Here is a 16,656-nt window from a genome sequence, read left to right as displayed (position 1 = left end):
CTTTGTCTGCCTGCTCCTTGCTGTAGAAACTCAGCAGACCTAGGGCTGGGCTGGGGTATGCCACCCTTTCTCTGGAAAGAGAGTAAGTACCCTATGGGTGTGGCCGAAAGGGAAACAGTCTGCTCTGCTTCATTACAACGCTGTCTTCCTTCAGCATAGTTCTGTGTTACCTCCTTAAAGCCCCTGAGGAGGCTGAGAGCTTTTATTTTTATATTGATTGATTGATTGATGGAGTCTCACTCTGTTGCCCAGGCTGGAGTGCAGTGGTACTATCTCTGCTCACTGCAAGCTCCACCTCCTGGGTGCATGCCATTCTCCTGCCTCACCTTCCCAAGTAACTACAGGTGCCTGCCACCATGCCGGGCTAATTTTTACATTTTTAGTAGAGACAGGGTTTCACCATGTTAACCAGGATGGTCTCGATCTCCTGACCTCGTGATCCTCCTGCCTCAGCCTCCCAAAGCGTTGGGATTACAGGCGTGACCCACTGCGCTTGGCCCATTTTATTTTTTTTGAGATAGAGTCTTGCTCTGTCGCCCAGGCTGGAGTGCAGTGGCGTGATCTTGGCTCACTGCAACCTCCGCCTCCTGGGTTCAAGCAATTCTTCTGCCTCAGCCTCCCGAGTAGCTGGGATTACAGGCATGCACTGCCATACCTGGCTAAGTTTTGTATTTTTAGTAGACAGCATTTCGCCATGTTGGCCAGGCTGGTTTGGAACTCCTGACCTCAGGTGATCCACCTTCCTCAGCCTCCCAAAGTGCTAGGATTATAGGCGTGAGCCACTGCGCCCGGCCATATTTATTTATTTATTTTAAATGGAGTTTTGTTCTTGTCGCCCAGGCTGGAGTGCAATGATGTGATCTCAGCTCACTGCAACCTCCACCTCCCAGGTTCAAGCCGTTCTTCTGCCTCAGCCTCCGAGTAGCTGGGATTACAGGTGCCTGCCACCACGCCCAGCTAATTTTTGTAGTTTTAGTAGCGATGGGGTTTCGCCATGTTAGCCAAGCCAGTCTCAAACTCCTGACCTCAGGTAATCAGCCCGCCTCAGCCTCCCAAAGGGTTGGGATTACAGGAGTGAGCCACTGCACCCAGCCTTTATTTGTTTTTTGAGATGGAGTTTTGCTCTTGTCACTCAGGCTGGAGTGCAGTGGCACAATCTTGGCTCACTGCAACCTCCGCCTCCCAGGTTCAAGTGATTCTCCTGCTTCAGCATCCTGAGTAGCTGGGATTACAGGCTCCCACCACATCTGGCTAATTTTTTGTATTTTTAGTAGAGACAGGGTTCCACCATGTTGGCCAGGCTGCTCTCAACCTCCTGACTTCAGGCAATCTGCCCACCTAGGCCTCCCAAAGTGTTGGGATTACAGGCATGAGCCACTGTGCCTGGTCAGAAGCTGAGAGTTTTAACTGTTCCCTGGAAGGGCTGTTTCCTTCTCTTCTTTCCCTTTACCCCCTAGTCTTCACAAGCTATTCCTCAGTTACTGTTCTCCTGGGGCTCAATGCCTAATGCCATATTTCCCTGGAGAGAGTCAACTGACCAGCACAGGCCCCAGGCTTCAAAATGCAGGTCTGGGGAGGGAAAGCAGGATCTGTCCACCACCCCTCTCCAGAAAGGCTCGAGCATTCACTTGTGTGGGAACAGAAAAGACTTCGACTCAAATCTCAGCTCTGTCACTTGCTTGCTGGGTGACCTTGAAAAAATCCCTAAAAAATCCCTACCGTCTACCTTGCACAGCTCTAGAGAGAGAAAAGGAGCTAACACACAGCCCAGGCACTTGGTCAAAGTGCCTGTTGTGATTAACTTGGGGTCTGCAGTAGTGGAGCTCTGTCCCTGTGTGACCTCCCTTCCAGCCTTTTGCTCAGCTCTTGGTAGGGTGAGAACCAGGCTAAGACCATGGGCAACTATGATCAAGGCTCCCAGGCTGTAAGAGATGACTCCACTGAACTGCTGATTTGTCTCCATCAGCTACTGTTTGGGATTTTGCAGTTTTGGGGGTTTTGATGGTGAGTTTTCTTTCCTTTTGGGGTACTTGCCACCAGCTATTTTTATGAGACTTTCTTTGCTCCCCTAACCCCATCCATTCCCTTCTCTCTGCCTGCCTCATTAGAGTTGGATTTCCAGGCCAGCTGGTTTCACAGCTTGGTGGCATCTAAGGCCCAAAGAGATCGCTCACCCTTCTTATTAGTACTTGGCAGCCTCATGCTTCTGGTTCTTTCTACAGGGTTTTTTTTTTGAGACCAGGTCTCGCTATGTCACCTAAACTGGAGTGCAACGGTACAAACACCGTTCACTGCAGCTTAAGCCTATCTGGTGCAAGCGATCCACCCACCTCAGCCTCCTGAGTAGCTGGGAGTACAGGCATGCACCACCACACCTGGCTAATTTTTTGTACTTTTTATAGAGCCAGGGTTTTTCCATGTTGCCCAGGCTGGTCTTGAACTCCTGGGCTCAAGCAATCCTCCTGCCTTGGCCTCCCAAAGTACGGGGATTACATGGGTGAGTCACTGCGCCCAGCCCCAGTCTTAGACGATCTTCCTCAGCATTATGTCCTCTGTTGCTTTTCTGGAGATCCCCCGATAAAGCGCTGCCCTCCATCCCTCAAGGTGGCTGCCCTTCTCCACTTCCTCCTGGGATGCCTGGCTCTAGGTCCCAGGGCAGAAGGAGAGAAAACCTGAAGGGCTCTCAGAGTACTGGGTCAACCCCGTCTTCAGGGTTTAAAGCCTTCTAACAGTGGGGCAGAGAGGGTAAAGAGAAAAAGGTCAACCTACGGACTTGGTGCCCACAGAGATTCTACTCTGGGAGTAAAGGGCTGCCTGGGGAGGCGGGGCCCTCCCCGTGCCCATTGTAGCCCCATTGCTTTCTAAGAACTCTGTGCACTGAAGCCCTCACAGCATGGTTTGGGGCGTGCCATGGCTGGCCTGAGGCCTGCTGGCACTGGAGTGCACTGTGCCGGGCGCTGTGCCTGGTGAACTCTCAGCTCTTTTCTTTTCTTTTTGAGACAGAGTCTCGCTCTGTCGCCCAGACTGGAATGCAGTGGCGTGATCTCAGCTCACTGCAACCTCCACTTCCCAGGTTCAAGCAATTCTCCTGCCTCCTGAGTAGCTGGGACTACAGGCATGTGCCACCATACCCGGCTAATTTTTGTATTTTTAGTAGAGACAGTGTTTCACCATGCCAGCCAGGCTAGTATCAAACTCCTGACCTTGTGATCCACCCACCTGGACCCCAAAGTGCTGGGATTACAGGCGTGAGCTACCACGCCCAGCTCAGCTCTTTTCAGGTAGATTACCAGGGGCAAAACAGGTTGCCTTGGGGCCCTATGGGTGCTACTGCAGCCAAGCCCCCAGAGAGCCCCGGATGGGCTTTCCCAGGCTCTGGGGGAGGCCCTGCTGCTGGCACTCAAGTCTGAGCCCACTGCTTGCTTGCCTGTGGCTCCAGGTCTGGCCACCCCTCTCTATGGCTGTGACTGTGTCCTAACTGGGCTTCTTGCTACCAGTCTCCTCCCTTTCCATCCAGTCTCCACACTGTTGCCATGACCATCCTAATTCAGCTCTGATGAATTAAGCTCTTGTTAAGTCTGTACCCTGTTTAAAACCCAGAAGCTACAAAAGCCCTCACAGTAGTCAAAACTCCTTAGCTTGACATTTGAGGGCTCTCTGGCCAGGCCCTTATCACGCTGCAGACCTTCCTGCCCTGACCCCACATTCCTGCAGGTACCCGGCAGCCCTGCTCCCTGGCTACACAGATGGGCATACGCTGTGCACACTGTGCCATGCTCTTGTCCCGTCTCCTCTGCCACCCAGTTCTCTCTGGTCCCCCAGCTGGAAGGGGCTGCTCCTTCTCTGGGGCCTCAAAGTGCTTGACACCTCCCCATGGCTGTGGCATCTTTCTTCTGGCCTATAAGTTCCTGAAGGTCTTGGACTCAGTTGTATTCACTTTTGAGTCAAGTCTAACACGTGGGTTTACACAGGGCGTGTATTTGTCAAATACGTGTATGGATGAATAAAAGGGCTCCCAGGCTCCTCACAGGGGCTCCAGACTTAAGGATGCTTGGAAAACTGGTCTTGTAACTGCCCCATTGCAGGAGAAGCATTTATTTTATTTTGTTTTTTTGAGATGGAGCCTCGCTCTGTTGCCCAGGCTGGAGTGCGGTGGCGAGATCTCGGCTCACTACAACCTCCACCTCCCAGGTTCAAGCAATTCTCCTGCCTCAGCCTCCCGAGTAGCTGGGATTACAGGCATGCACCACCACGCCTTACTAATTTTTTTTGTATTTTTAGTAGAGATGGGGTTTCACCATGTTGGCCAGGCTGGTCTCAAACTCCTGACCTTGTGATCCGCCTGCCTCAGCCTCCCATAGTGCTGGGATTACAGGTATGAGCCACTGGAGAAGCATTTATATGTCTAGTTCTCTCTGGACTTGCTCTTTGAGGGAAGAGACACAACGGATTCATCTCAATGTAATTCCCTCCACAGTGCCCTTGAATTCATGGTGCCTAACACAATACCAGACACAAAGTAAGTGCTCAAAAAAGAATGAATGGAAGATTTAAAAATGTACAAACAAATGGCTCCCCCAGGGCTGGATGTGGACAACTTCAGCCTACAGAACTATGAGCTGTGCTTCCCTCCTGGGAACTCTAAGCCAAGGCTAAGAGCAACTGAGGGCAGCTGGTACATTCTTCAAGAGAAAAAACACCAGGGCTAGAGGGAAATGGCAGTCACAGTCAGGGATCCAGGCACAGTGGCAGACAGGGAGTTAATTCTGCGGTCTTCTTCTCTGTAGCAAAAGCATCTGTTTTTGTCTTTGAAAATAGGAAATTGATTTAGAGTTCACATGAGGTCTCTTCCTTGGCAAATCCTAAGGTGCACTCTAGAAGCAGAGGCCAGGGTAGAATCAACAAGTTCCCACCATGCCCTGCAACCATATTTAATTCTAGAGGTTTCATTGCCAGAAGAGAAGAGGGAACTGAGGCTCAGAGAGTCATAGGAGGAGCTGCCCTTCCTGACCTCTGGGAGTACTGGTCTTCCAGCCCCTCCCTCTTCACATTTGCTTTTTCCTGGCCCAGGGCCCAGGCTACTGCTGCTGGTCTACCTACCATCTTCACCAGACAAAACAGAGGCTCAGATGACCTTTGCTACGGGTCAGAGGCACAGCCATGGTGCTCTCCAAATAGTGGGGCACAGCCATGCTCGGAGGCAGGGCCCTGCCTCAGCTCAGCTCAACTCATTCATTCCATGCTTGCCCCGAATGCCCACTGCAAGCTAGGGAGGCACTGTATCAGTGCTGGAAGCCAATGGTGAGTCCAGGAAATGCTTCCCTCCCTTTTCGAGCTACCCTCTTGGCCAGAAGGGTAGGAAAGCTTGCTGTAGGGTCAAATTCTGGGAGAAATCAAACTCTTATTAAAGTCGAACATGCAAAAAAGCTGACGTGTGCAAATACCCCTGTGGAGCGCTCCTCCTGGAAAGTCTGGAAAGAGCTGAATGGATTTCAACGAAATTTTTGTAGAACAAGAAAATTAGAAGTAGCCTAGGAGCCCTTTGGTGCTGACAGAAAAAGGCCAAGGGGAGTGGGTAGGGGCAGGCCACAGAACAGCAATTACTACAAGCAGAGCAGGCTTCCCACATTAATAAATCTGGGTGACTGAGTGTGGCGGCACACACCTATAATCCCAGCACTTTGGGAGGCCGAGGCGGGAGGATCACTGGAGCCCAGGAGTTCGAGACCAGCCTGGGCAACATGGTGAAACCCTGTCTCTACAACAAACAAACAAAACAAAATTAGCCAGGTGTGGTGGCATGTGCCAGGAGGCTGAGGTGGGGAGGATCCCTTGAGCCCAGGAGGTCGAGGCCGCAGTGAGCTGTGTTTGTGTCACTGTACTCCAGCCTGGATGGAAGAGTGAGATCTTGTCTCAAAAAATAAATAAAAACAAAATAAATAAATCTTGGTGCCTGTAGTAGGTGTGAGTGCAGGTGGGATCTCCCTTCTAGCCCAGCCCAGAACAGCTGAACTCCCTGACCAGAGGGTTTCGTTATCCATGTTCTTGCAGCTCTGGTTTTGTCAATACAAAACCTGCCAGCGGCTTCTGCATGGTGAAATCTGGGCCCAAAGAGAGCCCTGATTCCTGGGCTCCCCTGAAGAGTCTGACAGCAGAATAGTGGTATGAGTGCCTCAGAGCAAGGTTCCTTGCCCTAGGAGGGACAAGGCTGGACACTGACACCCATCCATCAAGTGTTCATGTCCTCTGACCCACACCTCCCCTGCCCTGACTGATTTCTGAAAGGGGTATGGTGTGTGGAACAGCTGAGGGTGCAGAGTCTAGGCAGAGCATGCAGGGACGCAGGCAGGCAGAAGCAGCCAGCTGCCCGGTCTCACTCTGCCTGCTGTTCCCGCTGACCAGAGCCTCAGCTTAGCTGGGGCCATCCTCTACCACCCACTCTACTTTACAGGAGGAGGGGATAGTGGGGCAAGGAACCAGGTCCTGCCTCCTAAAACCAGGGAAAAGAGCTCCTTCCCTCTGCGCCACCCTCTGCCCCATCCCCCAAAAAGAATGAAAGGAACTTATAATTGACTAAAAGCCAGAAATGGGCTGCATGCTAACCAAGAAAACAGCAGAGAATTCTCTGGGAGGTGAAACACCAGCAGACATACTTCTGAAGGTGGCAGCTCCTGCTCCCAGAGCCCCAGCACGTCATCTTCAGCCCCAGTATCCTGCCCTCCCCACTCATCCAGCCTCAGTTCTCCACATGCACCAGACATGCCATGAACACAAATTAGTGGTCCTTTATGCAGTAACATGTCTTTGAACTTGGTGCCATTGCATGTGCTGAGACATGTCTCCAGGAACGTTTCCCCACCACCCTACTTCACCTGACTCCTACTCATGCTTGAAGACTAGGCTCAGGGTCACCTCCTCCAGGAGTCTCCCCTAAGCCTCATAGGCTGGGCACAGGCCCCTCCTCCTCTGTGCTCCGGAGGTCCTCATCACATCAAAACAATGATCAGTTTAGGCGTCCATCTCCCTCTCTAGGCTGCGAGCTCCCCATGGAAGGACAGAGAGGCCTATTTGTCTTCACAGCCCAAGTGGCTGATACACAGTAAAAGCTCAGTGAAATCAAATCAGAAGGGGCTGCCTAGCTGGGCGCAGTGCTTCATGCCTGTAATTCCAGCACTTTGGGAGGCCAAGAAGGGAGGCTTGCTTGAAGCTAGGAGTTCAAGACCAGCCAGGGCAACACGGTGAGACCCTGTCTCTAAAAAAAAAAAAAAAAGATTAAAAAAAAAAAATAGCCGGGCATGGTGGCGCACACCTGTAGTCCCAGCTAGTCAGTAGGCTGAGGCAGGAAGATCGCTTGAGCCTAGGAGTTCAGGACTGCAGTGAGCCAAGATGGTGCCACTGTACTCCAGCCTGAGCAACAGAGTGAGACTATCTTTCTTTATTTATTCATATTTGAGACAGGGTCTTGCTCTGTCTCCAGGCTGGAGTGCAGTGGCACATCACAGCTCACTGCAGTCGCCACCTTCCAGGCTCAAGCAACCTTTTTGCCTCAAGCCTCCAGAGTAGCTGGGACTACAGATGTGTGCCACCATGCTCAGCTAATGTTTCGTATATTTAGTAGAGACAGGGTTTTGCTGTGTTGCCCAGGCTGGTCTTGAACTCCAGGACTCAAGGGATCCTCCTGCCTTGGCCTCTGGGAGTAGTGCTGGGACTACAGGTGTGAGCTACCGTGCCCAACTGAAGTTCTGTCTTTATTTATTTTATTTTTATTATTATTTTTGAGACAGGGTCTTGCTTTGTTGCCCAGGCTGGGTTGCAGTGGTGTGATCTTGGCTCACTGCAACCTCTGCCTCCCAGGTTCAAGTGATTCTCCTGCCTCGGCTACCTCAGTAGCTGGGATTACAGGTGTCCACCACCATGCCTGACTAATTTTTGTATTTTTAGTAGACACAGGGTTTCACCATGTTGGCCAGCTGGTCTTGAACTCCTGATCTCAAGTGATCTGCCCACCTCAGCCTCCCAAAGTGCTAGGATTACAGGCGTGAGCCACCACACCCTGCTGAGACTCTGTCTTTAAATTAAAAAAAAAAAAAAAAAAAAAAAGGCCTGGGTGTGGTGGCTCACACCTGTAACTCCAGCACTTTGGGAGGCCAAGGTGGGAGGATCTCTTGATCCCAGGAGTTCAAGGGCATGGGCAACACAGTGAGACCCCATCCCAAAAACAAAACAAAACAGACAACACTCTCTACCATTGACTGCTATTTGTATATGCATATATACATACTACAAACATACATAAGGGGCTGGCCGGGTGCGGTGGCTCATGCCTGTAAGCCCAGCACTTTGGGAGGCTGAGGTAGGCGTATCACTGGAGGTCAGGAGTTCCAGACCAGCCTGGCCAACATGGCGAAACCCCGTTTCCACTAAAAAATACAAAAATTAGTTGGGAGTGATGGCGGGCACCTGTAATCCCAGCTACTCGGGAGGCTGAGGCAGAGAGAAGCACTTGAACCTGGGAGGCAGAAGTTGCAGTAAGCTGAGATTGCACCACTGCACTCTCAAAAAATAAAAAAAGAGGCCAGGCATGGTGGCTCAGGCCTTTAATCCCAGCACTCTGGGAGGCCTAGGCGGGCAGATCACAAGGTCAGGAGTTCGAGACCAGCCCGGACAACATGGTGAAACCCTGTCTCTACTAAAAATACAGAAATTAGCCGGGCATGGTGGCACATGCCTGTAATCCCAGCTACTTGGGAGGCTGAGGCAGGAGAATTGCTTGAACTTGGGAAGCAGAGGCTGCAGTGAGCCGAGATCACGCCATTGTACTCCAGCTTAGGTGACAGAGTTCAACTCTGTCTCAAGAAAAATATAAATAAATAAAAATAGGGCCGGGCGCGGTGGCTCAAGCCTGTAATCCCAGCACTTTGGGAGGCCGAGACGGGCGAATCACGAGGTCAGGAGATCGAGACCATCCTGGCTAACATGGTGAAACCCCGTCTCTACTAAAAAATACAAAAAACTAGCTGGGCGTGGTGGCAGGTGCCTGTAATCCCAGCTACTCGGGAGGCTGAGGCAGGAGAATGGCGTGAACCCGGGAGGCGGAGCTTGCAGTGAGCTGAGATCTGGCCATTGCACTCCAGCCTGGGCGACAGAGCGAGACTCCGTCTCAAAAAAAAAAAAATAAAAAAAAAATAAAAAGAAGGGGCTGCCTAAGAGTATGGCCCCCCTCTCCAAACCCCTCCCGCTGTCAGGGTTTACTGGGAGCTCTGTGAGGTCTGCCTCCTACTGAGAGAGAGGGCTGGCCTGCTGGCTCCATTGGAGAAGCCTGTGCTGGTTCCCTCTTGCCTGGCCCTCAGGCTTCCTGGAATAGGCCTAATGGACTCCGGAGCAGCTCAAAGTCCACAGAAACCTGCAAAAAGGGCCTGAAGATGGCAGAAGGAGCCTTCCACCACCTCCTCCTAGAGGCTCACAGCCAAGGTTGGCTGCTTCAGCCAGCACCACCTAAAGGTCATGGCCCCAGTGAGGGGCGTCCACCTAGCACAGATGCATGAGGTGGGCTGTGCTACAGACCAAAGAGGGACTTCACTTTGAAAATTCTCAGTTCATGGCATCGAGAGCGACCATGCAAGACCCTGGTTCATGGCATCAAGAGTGACCATGCAAGACCCTGAGGGGCACTGCGGTGTAGAAAGCCGTTCCCTGGGGTGACAGGTATGTTTGTTATTCTTTGCCTGACATGCACCATGGCTTTTCCTCCCATGGTCTCTTCTGGGCAAATGGCTCAACACAGACTTAGAAAATGTGTCTGTTTGGAGGCTGCTTTGTTTGGAGCTACGACCAGCAAGGGGGCTGGGGGTGGGGGTGAGGACAGCAACTGAGTGAGAACAGCCTGTTTAACACAGCTGCTGACGGACTCCTAAGTGGCTCGAGCTCTGCTGCTGGGAAGTGCTAATTGGTTTTTAAAAGTGTGAGGCTGGCACAGACAGTCAGGGCCGAGTGTGGCAGAGCCACACCTGAAATAGGTGAGAGGAAGGGGCTGATGTTATGCCAGGCTGCAGTCAAAATGGCAATGAGCCCCAGGTGTGACAGGAGTGTGAGAGGTCCTCCCATGGGGCAGTCCCAAATCTGCCATACTGGTAGGGGGACGACAAGCTAGGCTGTGGTTTGGCCCCAGAAGCTAAGGCCTGGGGTGCACTCCTCTGGAATGGCAGCTTGCAGGAACGAGTCTCCCTTTAGCCCTTTCAATCCAGGCTTTCTGTGCTCTCTCTTTGGAAAAAGAGCCTGGGTCCTCACATTTTAGAGGAGAGGGAGTCAGCATACTTGGTGGGAGCTGAGGCGAGCTGCAAGAGTGACCCAGCTCAGGGAAACCATGTCACTGTTGAGGAGGCTCTTAATGCCACCAGGTGGGCATCACCCAGACATGGGAGGGGGTATGCATCCTGAGTGGGAAGTGGCACTCACACGGTCTTAGGGTCCCTCTCCCACCCACTCCAGCACCACATGGCTCCTACCTTCACCAGGACCTGAGGCGGCTGTCCCTGGCTCCGGCACCTCCCTCTCAGTCTGTGTTTCGGCATTCTGCAGCTGAAGGGCCAGAGTCTGGGTGCCCTGAGATGTCACTGAGGTGGTAGGGTTCCGGGGCTGCAGCCCAATGGCATTCATCAGCCCCATGTCTCTGTCTGTCCTCCATGTGGCTCTGCTGGTTCTAGGGAGAGAAAAACAGACTGAAGTCAGGTGGGGCTTGGGACAGCGCCCCGCACAGCACTCTGCTGGCTCTGTGCCAATCCTCAGGGCAGTGTGGGCCAGGCCCTGCTGGCTAAGAGAAGCCCTGCGCTCCTGCAACTGCCTCTTGATGGTGGTTAACTTGTCTGTGTCCATTCTCTCCCAAGGTTAGTCTATACCCTGGGACAATGAAAGGCCACAGAAACATCCAGTCTTGTGCAACCCTGGCTCAGTCATGCCCTTCAACAACAGGCCCCTGTTAGGGAGTGGGGAGGAGCTGTAGAGATGGCTGATACGAAAAGACACTAATGAAATTCAGGAGGCCAGCAGCTGAGATCATGGGATAAAGAGTGAGCACTGGAAGAAGGTCCTTTCTCTCTTTAGTTTTACCTTCCTTCCAACTGTATGCTCGTAAGATTCCACTTTGAATTCTTGAATTTCCAAGTGAACTGAGAGCTCCACTTTGGAGGGAAAGCACTGGAACTCTTTTTTTTTTTTTTTGGTGAGACAGTCTCACCCTGTCACCCAGGTTGGAGTGCAGTGGCACAATCTCAGCTCACTGCAACCTCCGCCTCCCGGGTTCAGGCGACTCTCCTGCCTCAGCCTCCCGAGTAGCTGGGATTATAGGCACACAAAACCATGCTCGGCTAATTTTTTGTATTTTTAGTAGAGAGGGATTTCACCATGTTGGCCAGGATGGTCTCGATCTCCTGACCTCGTGATCTGCCCGCCTCAGCCTCCCAAAGTGCTGGGATTGATTACAGGCGTGAGCTACCGCGCCCATCCAGGACTGGAACTCCTGAACAGGCTGCTCTGGGATCCTCCTTCCAGGGCCTTCTGAAAACAGACCCTTGCAGGTAGGGAGCACAGGCTGTCCTACAAGGAAGGTTCCGGCCAATGCTAGCATCCACCTTCCTTGGGCATGTCCCAGGCACTGCCTTGGAACAGCTGGAGCTGGCAGCAGAGGCAGCCCAGGGCTTTTGAGACTATCACCAGACACTCATATTTCTAGCTGCTTCTGGGACTATTCCTCCAGCTATGCTCAGCAATTCCTAGGGGAAGTAGCAATTGCTTTGGGTTTATCAACAACCCAGCACTTTGTTCCAGTCTTCATTAGTGAATTAAGTGATGAAAGGATCAGTACCAGATTTCTAATGGGTGCCTCAAGAGGATTTGTCCCTGGGCTACAGCCCTGGGCAGCTTGGTCCCTGAGGTCCTAGTCATCTGGAAGAGCCTGGGCCATGGAGCAGACTTCATGGGGCGGCATCCTTCTTCAGGCCCTATCTTCTCTCCTCACCCCAAGTGTGCCCAGGCACCATGGCCAGGATGGGAGAGGGTGAGGGGGTGGTTCTACAGCAAGACTCTGAGAGCAGAGCTTTTGTTCTCTTTCTTAGCCATACAACACTTTTCTCAAATGAAACTGTACACAAAAGATCAAGGAGGCGCTGCTTTGGTTGAGGAGGGACCCAGAGCCCTAGAGGATGCTGAAGGCACTGCTTAAGAGCTCATCAAAAGCAGGAGGAAGGGACGGGCCTCCAGCCAGCTGCTCCCTGCCTACTTCCCAAACATACCCAGGCCGCTCGCTGCTCCTGCTGTTGGAATGGACAGTGAAGACCGTCTCGTTCAGCTGGTCCCAGTAGTACTCAACACCAGAGTTTAAGGCCCTAAAAATCGGTTGGGAAGGGTGTAGAAGAAGGTGAAAGGCATTAGAGAGGGAAGGATAAGAGCTCCTAAAACTCCTGGCTTTGTGGACTGTGGCTGCCCATCCTTTCTCTCTCCTGGGGCTGAGCTGAGACCAAGACCAGAGCTGCAGCTTCATCAGGATGCTCAGTGCTGGGGCAATTCAGACAAATCTCTAATAGCCTAAATGCCTGGAATGGTGGGTTTAGCTTCTCCTTTCCCCCTGACTAGCCTAACTGGCTCCTCCTTGGAGCTAAGAGACAGCTAAAAAATAGCAACAACAGTTGGCCGGGCGCGGTGGCTCACGCCTGTAATCCCAGCACTTTGGGAGGCCGAGGCGGGCGGATCACAAGGTCAGGAGATCGAGACCATGGTGAAACCCCGTCTCTACTAAAAATACAAAAAATTAGCCGGGCGCGGTGGCAGGTGCCTGTAGTCCCAGCTACTTGGGCGGCTGAGGCAGGAGAATGGCAGGAACCCGGGAGGCGGAGCTTGCAGTGAGCCGAGATCGCGCCACTGCACTCCAGCCAGGGGGACAGAGCAAGACTCCGTCTCAAAAAAAAAAAAAAAAAGCAACAACAGATACACGCAGTGGGTCCTGAGTATTCTTCAGACACAGAGAAAGGAACTAAGATGGCAAATGTGAGGCCCACTGGAGAGATATAGTGCTATGGACAGCCCTGCCCAACGGGCATGCCTAGTCTTGAAAAGCAGAGACCTTGGCTGGGCGCTGGTGGCTCACACCTATAATCCCAGCACTTTGGGAGGCCGAGGCAGGCAGATCATGTGGTCAAGAGATCAAGACCATCCTGGCCAACACTGTGAAACTCCATCTCTACTAAAAATATAAAAATTAGCTGGGCTGGTGGCACATGCCTATAGTATCAGCTACTCAGGAGGCTGAGGCAGGAGAATCACTTGAACCGGGAGACAGAGGTTGCAGTGAGCTGAGATTGTGCCACTGTACTCCAGCCTGGGCGACAACGTGAGACTCTGACTCAAAAAAAAAAAAAAAAAAAAAAAAAAGCAGAGGCCTCAGGAACAAAGACAGTGCAGGCTCTCGCCGCTGGGGTAGCCTGAGCTATTTAACCTAGAGGCCTAGATCATCCTCCTTTAACAACAGAACTTACCTCCATAAAGAGCAAACATCCCCAACTGAGTGGATTATAGGATGCTGGGAGGTGCTTCCTTCCTAAATATGGGTGTTGGCTAGGACAGAGACCAGGTAGGGCCTAGATGATGAGGGACTGTATTCTAGGAGGTCCCAGGAGGCTGTACTGCCTCAGGTAAAAGGCAACAAAACCAGACACTGAGCCTCCAAATCTGCCTTTTTTTCTGAGATGGAGTCTCACTCTGATGCCCAGGCTGGAGTGCAGTGGCGTGATCTCAGCTCATTGCAACCTCTGCCTCCTGGATTCAAGCGATTCTCCTGCCTCAGCCTCCCAAGCAGCTGAGATTACAGGTGTGTGCCACTACGCCCCGCTAATTTTTATATTTTTAGTAGAGATGGGGTTTCACCATGTTGGCCAGGCTGGTGTCGAACTCCTGACCTCAAGTGATCTGCCCACCTTGGCCTCCCAAAGTGCTAGGATTACAGGCATGAGCAACTATGCCCAGCCCAAATTGGTCTTTTTAAAATTTTTTCAATTTTTAAAAAATTTTTTCAGATGGGGTCTCACTATGTTGCCCAGGCTTGTCTTGAACTCCTGGGCTCAAATGATCTTCCCACCTCGGCCTCCCAAAGTGCTGGGATTATAGGCATGAGCCACCACGCCCGGCCCAAATCTGTCTTTAGTGGGTAACTATGATTAGGCTTCACCTGCGAGAATACTACTTGCTTCTTTGAAGGGAAAGAGCCACAGCCAAACAAAAGTACTCTTCTTTTCACTGCCCTGTAGTAAACCTCTCCCAAGCTCCAGGGGCCTGTCAGGCTGTGGAGTTGGTGTAATTCCAAAGGCCACCTCTTTAAAAAGCAGTACAGTTGTCTGTTGGTATCTTTGGGGAATTGGTTCCAAGACCCCCTGTGGATACCAAAATCTATGGATGCTCAAGTCCCTACTACACAACCTATCCATATCCTTTTGTACACTTAAAATCATCTCTAGATTACTTGCACTAATACAATGTAAATTATGCAGATAGTTATTATACTGTATTGTTTATTTGTATTCTTTTTGTTTTTGAGACAGGGTCTCACTCTGTTGCCCAGTCTGAAGTGCAGTGGTGTTGCACTATACTGAAGTATAGTGGCTCACTATAGCCCTAACTTCCCTGGGCTCAGGTGATTCTCCTACCTCAGCCTCCCGAGTAGCTGGTATTACAGGCGTGCCTCACCACGACTGGCTAATTTTTTTTTTTTTTTTTTTTGTTTTGTAGAGACAGGGTTTCACCATGTTACCTAGGATGGTCTCAAATTTCTGGGCTAAAAAATCTGCCTACCTCAGCCTCCCAAAGTACTGGGATTATAGGTGTGAGCCACCGTTCCCAGCCTAATTGTACTGTTAATTTTCACTTTTTTTTTTTTTCCAAAAATATTTTTGATTTATGGTTTGTTGAATCCATGAATGTGGAACCTGCAGTTACCAAGGGCCAACTGTTTATCCTTCCTCTTCTAAACAGCCATTTTTGTGGGGTTTGGGGATTGTCTGAGAACCAGATGGGCATTGGAGGGCAAAGGTGAGAAAAGGCTACCTTACATTATGGAAGAGGTAAATGGCCAGAAGTAACAGAAGAGGCCTCCAAAAACAAACTCATCACTGTTTTTGGTGAGCAAATCCTGTCTGTATTAGATACTATGCGAAGCTGGCTGCCAGGAAGACTGATTTACAAACTTGTCAAGATGTACTGACAGGTTGCAATACCACATGAGTCCCCACCAAATCCCTCTTCTGGAATTCTTGCTAGCCAGGGCTGGTTAGTGACAACAAACTGTTCACATCAGACCTACAACAAACCACGTACTTCCTGACCCAGAACGTTCCTTCCCATCTCAGAAAAGAGGCCACAAGAAGGCCTGCTGTCTGAGCTGAGACTGTCAGCATAATGCTGGTGGCCAAAAGGTCCCCTCGAATGCTTTCCATCCAGGCAGCAGCACGGAGCATCCTCGGTTCAGGGCTGTGACCTTGGCTATTGATTAAAGAGGTCCACTGCCAACAGAACAGGGGCCATACTTCCTGTCTCAGATGTGTTGCTCTACTATGCCTCCCCATCCCAATCCTTTCTGCTCCCCACACACAGGTCTAATTCTAAGCCAGGATTTGCTTTACTTTCTGTGGTCAGAGAGCTGGACTACAATAGCTCACGGATTTGGTTTCAATTCTAGGCACTGTACCAAGGATACAGTTGGAGACGCCCTCTCTGGCTACTGAAACTCTTAGCTTGCTTTTTTTTTTTTGCTAAGATGGAGTTTCACTCTTGTTGCCCAGGCTGGAGTGCAATGGTGTGATCTTGGCTCACTGCAACCTCTGCCTCCCGAGTTCGAGCGATTCTCCTGCCTCAGCCTCCGGAGTAGCTGGGATTATAGGCATCCGCCACCATGCCTGGCTAATTTTTGTATTTTTAGTAGAGATGGGGTTTCACCATGTTGGCCAGGCTGATCTCGAACTCCTGACCTCAGGTGATCCGCCCACCTCGGCCTCCCAAAATGCCAGGATTACAGGCGTGAGCCACCGTGCCCAGCCTGAAACTCTTAGCTTTCAATACCCACTGTCACTGACTGTCTGTGAGCTAAAGAATGATCCCAACATGTCCTGTTGTCTTCTTGGGTCTCAGTGAGGGTGAATGAGTCACTGTTTGCTCTGGGTTCTTCCTGGGAGCTAGACAAACACACGAAGGGAGGAGGAAGGCTGGGAAGTCCAATCAGGGCCAGCCTTTCCAGCGCGCTTCCACCTCACACCTGGCTTCCTCCACAGCATCTGAAAGCTGTGCTTCTGGGCCTGGCTCAACCACTTCCTCATGCTGAGACCTTCCAGGGCTCCCTGAATAGACCTGAGCTCTCTCAGTGGTCACGATGCTCTCTCCACAGAACTTGTGGCTCCGAACTTCCCAACTTCTAGGGACCATTCCCTTCAATAACATTCTTCTTTCATCTATCAGTGACATGGCTGCAGAGGATCAGACTAAAGATGCCTGGTGTCTCTGCAGCACGGGAAAGAGCCACACCTGGCTCTTAGAGCCTTGCCTGAAAGATGTGGTTTCCACAGCAATTTTGGCTCCCTTTTGATTTGGAGGCATGCTTTCCCCTCCCTGGGTGATGATACT

At 51.4% G+C, this 16,656-nt stretch overlaps 1 protein-coding gene across 7 annotated transcripts in view; it reads right to left on the bottom strand.

The window, feature by feature from the left end:
* Nucleotides 1–16,656, bottom strand: part of AMBRA1 (autophagy and beclin 1 regulator 1) — a 197,457-nt gene that overhangs the window by 1,893 nt on the left and 178,908 nt on the right. For all 7 annotated transcript variants that reach the window (XM_009186174.3, XM_009186175.3, XM_003909963.4 and 4 more), the window contains 2 exons: nucleotides 12,288–12,380; nucleotides 10,506–10,699 (listed from right to left, as the gene is read on the bottom strand). In XM_009186174.3, coding sequence (XP_009184438.1) covers nucleotides 10,506–10,699; nucleotides 12,288–12,380 — 287 coding nt within the window. The remainder of the gene's footprint in view (nucleotides 1–10,505; nucleotides 10,700–12,287; nucleotides 12,381–16,656) is intronic.

This window comes from Papio anubis, chromosome 12 (assembly GCF_008728515.1).
Source record: "Papio anubis isolate 15944 chromosome 12, Panubis1.0, whole genome shotgun sequence".
Classification (NCBI taxonomy): Eukaryota; Metazoa; Chordata; class Mammalia; order Primates; family Cercopithecidae; genus Papio; species Papio anubis.
Note: the sequence above shows the minus strand (reverse complement) of the source record. Positions and strands in the feature narration are given on the sequence as shown.